Source organism: Triticum dicoccoides, chromosome 5A, assembly GCF_002162155.2.
Source record: "Triticum dicoccoides isolate Atlit2015 ecotype Zavitan chromosome 5A, WEW_v2.0, whole genome shotgun sequence".
NCBI classification, from domain to species: domain Eukaryota; kingdom Viridiplantae; phylum Streptophyta; class Magnoliopsida; order Poales; family Poaceae; genus Triticum; species Triticum dicoccoides.
The window spans coordinates 657,483,544-657,488,676 of record NC_041388.1 but is presented as its reverse complement, the minus strand read 5'-3'; the positions used below and the strand labels follow the sequence as shown (position 1 = coordinate 657,488,676).

The 5,133-nt window shown below is 45.2% G+C and overlaps 1 protein-coding gene across 1 annotated transcript; it reads right to left on the bottom strand.

The window, feature by feature from the left end:
* Positions 1–376: 376 nt before the first annotated feature.
* LOC119303817 (heat shock cognate 70 kDa protein 2-like) lies at positions 377–5,133 on the bottom strand. The gene is made up of 2 exons (XM_037580967.1): positions 4,796–5,133; positions 377–2,309 (listed from the first exon to the last, which is right to left on the bottom strand). The coding sequence occupies exons 1-2, from the start codon at positions 5,010–5,012 to the stop codon at positions 580–582; spliced, it is 1,947 nt and encodes a 648-aa protein (XP_037436864.1). The 5' UTR covers positions 5,013–5,133; the 3' UTR covers positions 377–579.

Sequence of the window (5,133 nt, the reverse complement as noted above, 5' to 3'; positions counted from 1 at the left end):
TATAGATTTCCTCATTTTGCTCCGTAGTCCATATTGGAATCTCTAAAAAGGGCTTATATTTCATGATATCACTATTTGCAACAGGATATACTGGGATGACAAACAGACTTTTTGCCAAGCGCTCCCCTAGGGGGCAGTCTACCACAAGAGTTTGAGCCTGGAGTCATAGCCCCAACCCCTCCATTTTAGGTTGAGCTCAGGAAAGAATTTCTACAAGTCATAGCCTCTGAGCTCTGAAGACTGGAGTGCGGCAGAAAAGGATACACACTTAGCATACCCTAAAGAGAATGGCATGCTGCAACTTAACTCTGAACTCGAATTCAGAGACAGCAACCAAATTTAAGCTGTAAGAATTCAGAATGAAATCACACGGGTAGGTAGTCCAAACAATAAGCATTAAGCTGAAATCAACAATGAGCCAAAACATGCATCATTGCATTGTTTACGGCACACACAAGTCTCGTGATGCTACAGACCAAAAGTACAACAAAACTTCCAGCCCAGGTGATATGATTGGCACCCAGGACTGAAACAAATGGCGTATAGTGTATTTTCTCACTATATCAAAGAGAAACTAACTTAGTCGACCTCCTCGATCTTGGGGCCAGCACCGCCGCTGGCAGCCGGCGCGTCCTCGTCCATGCCTCCGGGCATGTCAGCACCGGCACCCTGGTACATCTTGGCGATGATGGGGTTGCAGAGGCCCTCCAGCTCCTTCATCTTGTCCTCAAACTCGTCAACCTCACCAAGCTGGTTGGCGTCGAGCCACTGGATCGCGGCGTCGACAGCATCCTCAATCTTCTTCTTGTCGTCAGCAGGCAGCTTGGAGGCAATCTTCTCGTCCTGGATGGTGTTCCTCATGTTGTAGGCGTAGTTCTCCAGGGAGTTCTTGGCATCAACCTTCTTCTTGTGCTCCTCATCCTCAGACTTGTACTTCTCTGCATCCTGGACCATCTTCTCAATGTCGTCCTTGCTCAGCCTGCCCTTGTCGTTGGTGATAGTGATCTTGTTCTTCTGGCCAGTGGTCTTGTCCTCGGCAGAGACATTCAGGATACCGTTGGCATCAATGTCGAAGCAGACAGTGATCTGGGGAACACCCCTGGGTGCAGGCGGGATGCCGGAGAGCTCAAACTTGCCAAGCAGGTTGTTGTCCCTGGTCCTTGTCCTCTCACCCTCAAACACCTGGATGAGCACACCAGGCTGGTTGTCGGAGTAGGTGGAGAAGACCTGCTCCTTCTTGGTGGGGATGGTGGTGTTCCGGGTGATGAGCACAGTCATGACTCCTCCAGCAGTCTCAAGACCAAGAGACAGTGGGGTGACATCAAGGAGGAGAAGGTCCTGCACCTTCTCGTTCCCCTCACCACTGAGGATTGCAGCCTGGACGGCAGCACCGTAGGCAACGGCTTCATCAGGGTTGATGCTCTTGCAGAGCTCCTTCCCGTTGAAGAAGTCCTGCAACAGCTGCTGAACTCTGGGGATTCTGGTGGAACCACCAACAAGCACGACATCATGGATGGTGCTCTTGTCCATCTTGGCATCCCTCAGGCACTTCTCCACTGGCTCCATGCACTTCCTGAAGAGGTCCATGTTGAGCTCCTCAAACCTGGCCCTGGTGATGGTGGAATAGAAATCAACTCCCTCGAAGAGTGAATCAATCTCGATGGTGGTTTGGGCAGTGGAAGAAAGGGTCCTCTTCGCCCTCTCACATGAAGTCCTGAGCCTCCTCAAAGACCTGGGGTTTCCACTGATATCCTTCTTGTGCTTCCTCTTGAACTCTTGGACAAAGTGGTTCACCATACGGTTGTCAAAGTCCTCCCCACCAAGGTGAGTGTCACCAGCTGTGGCCTTGACCTCAAAAATACCCTCCTCAATGGTAAGGAGAGAGACATCAAAAGTGCCACCACCGAGGTCAAAGATAAGCACGTTCTTCTCACCGACACTGGTAGCCTTCTTGTCAAGACCATAGGCAATTGCAGCTGCTGTTGGCTCGTTGATGATACGCATCACATTAAGACCAGCAATAACACCAGCATCCTTGGTTGCCTGCCTCTGGGAATCATTGAAGTAAGCAGGCACAGTGACAACAGCATTCTTAATAGTTACTCCTAGGTAAGCCTCAGCGATCTCACGCATCTTGATGAGGACCATGGAAGAAATTTCTTCAGCTGAAAACTGCTTGTCCTCACCCTTGTACTGCACTACAATCATAGGCTTGTCTGCAGGGCCAGGAATAACCTTGTACGGCCACATCTTAATGTCACTCTGGACAGGGGCATCAGCAAACCTTCTGCCGATAAGACGCTTCGCATCTGCAGAGTTTCATAAACAAACTGACTGTTAGAAGAATTATCTGTAAGTTCGATCGGTAAAAAATACTAAGGCATTAACCCAATAAGTTGCATGTATTTATCAACAGAGGATTAATTAGTGTGACCACACCAGAGGATTTCAAGCATGTGTATTTTATTTTGAAGTTCTTATGAACATGTCTAGACAAACAGTGAGCTTTGATGGAAGTATCGCTTAAATTCATAAACTTGAAACCAAATAATCTATCCCTTAATCATATTCCTGCATGTTTTTATTCTAGCTTGAATAAGTCACGAACTATTGCAGAAGTAACTGGAAGCATACACAAGGTCCATATGCAATTCAGTGACCACATAAGTCTCACACATTCTTGCAGCCCATATGTACATATATAATTCAAAGTTCTTCCCAAAATACTTGGATGAACATGTGTAAAGCAACTTTGGGATTAAAAATGTGATTCCAAATTAAATGATTCTATGCAGCTTTTCCCCAAGATTGAAGAGTTCATGTGTACCTTCCTAAAACTTCATATTCTATATACAAGTTTATTTGACCTTGAATAAATCGCAATACTGGAAAAGTAATTGAAAGCATGCACATGGTTCATATGCACTTCAGTGAGCACATGCACCAGGGACACGCTTACATCCAATGTGCACTAGCACGTATAGATTTCAAAGTCAAAAGATCCAGATAACCACTTGAATCTTGGTGAAAAATCCGCATGACCACACAACTAAAAACCATCTTCTACCCCTTGTGCTAGGAGCAGTTTTGGGATAGGAAATACATGGTTTTCAAGTTAATGGTGTTATGCGGCTTTTCCCCAAGGTTCAAGAAGCTATGTGAACCTTTTTGAACTTTCTATTTCTAATTGGTTCTTAAGTGGAAGCATGTACACAGCCACATGCAATCCAGTGACTACACATAACTTGCACATACTTGCATCGGGTAATATGGCAATCAAAAAGTTATAAAAAACATGGGTAATTAGACACTAGGTATATATGGCAGCTATAAGCAGTAGTGCACATATTCCATGTGTAAAACCACTTAAAAGGGACATATAATCTAGCGCATATCTTGGGTGGGGTGGAACTTCATTCACAATTTACAGGATTCAGGACCTATACAAGTAAACTAATTACTAGATGTTTATGCGAAGTTGTGATCCAATACAAATAGCAAAACACACAAGACTCGGAAACTTCGGCACAGGTTTACACAAAACATTATCTCTAAATGGTTATTAGTGGTGCATGTAGCTGCCAAAATGAAGTCCACACAACAGGCTAACTAAATTCTTAACGGCTAACCAAATAGGGCAAATGGTACGTTTAACCAAAGAAAGGAACAGCAATTTGTTCAATAAAAAAGCACAACTTTAACTTGGATTTTTAGAAATAAGATATAGTTTCATATATGCTGAGAGAACCTATCAATATTATGCCATCCTCGTTGACTCTAACAGAGTAAACATGAAAATTACTATGGTACAAAACTGCTGGCATGCACTGAAGTGTAGAACTACAGGTAATTGGTTCCGTCCAAATTTCACTAACAATTAAGAGAAGGAATAGACATAATCAATTTATTTGCCAGCCATAAGATAACAATTTAAGTGTGATTTGTCTAATAATTCATGTATGACAACAAATATATAGTATCAAGCCAAAATAATGATCCAACAGCTATATAAGGATCTAAATGGACCACAGCTGAGGACCATGGAAAATCATAATTAAAGGAACAACTTGATCCAAGATTCAAAAGTAGATCCCAGAAAGCTATCAGACATGCTCTTTGTGCAATTTTGAAATGAAAACATAGCACAAAATAGTATGCTCATTAATTAACATTATGATGAGAACAGTTGGCAATGAGATGATGACAACTACCGTAGTTAAAAACTGCTAGCACACACTTTAGTGTACAGTAGTTCTGTAGATATTTAGTTCCATCAAAAAAGTTCTTAGTAGAGGATATTTAGTCCACAATATATAACAAAAGTTAGAAGTAAGGATCATGCAGCTATATGCATCTAAATAGAGCACAGCTGAGGACCATGAAACAACCATAGTAAGAGGAACAGCTAGGCACAAGCTCCAAAAGTAGATCCAAGAAAGCTAGCAGACATATACAATTATACATGGCAGACACATCACAGATCTGAGCAGTCACCTAAAGGCCAAAAGATGCAGCCTATACCCACAAAAAAACACTATGAACAGACCATGGCCCGCCTCCAGCGTACCAAATCTAGCAGGAATACGACCGAAACCTCATCGTAACTGCTCACACATACCCGGCAGATCTGCCGAAGCAGAAGAGCTCGCACCAAGCGACGGGTCAACGGCTAAAACCTCGACATATTTCGCTGCTCCAAGCGACGGGTCAACGACGCGCGCATCTAGCAGCGACCACACATACAGAGAAAAAACAGATCTGGTGGGAGGGAAAGAGAGGGAGGGGGTGTGCTCACCGAAGACGGTGTTGATGGGGTTCATGGCGACCTGGTTCTTGGCGGCATCGCCGATGAGGCGCTCCGAGTCGGTGAAGGCGACGTACGAGGGCGTGGTGCGGTTGCCCTGGTCGTTGGCGATGATCTCGACGCGGTCGTGCTGCCACACGCCGACGCACGAGTAGGTGGTGCCGAGGTCGATGCCGATGGCCGGCCCCTCGCCCTTGGTCGGCGCCATGGCTCTAGCTAGATCGAGAAGAAGGAAGCTAAGCTAGGACTAGGGTTAGGGTTTGAGGAGCCTTTGCGCAGCTGCTGGCGGCGGCTGCTGCGGACTCGGGAGAGGAGGAGGCAGCGAGGAG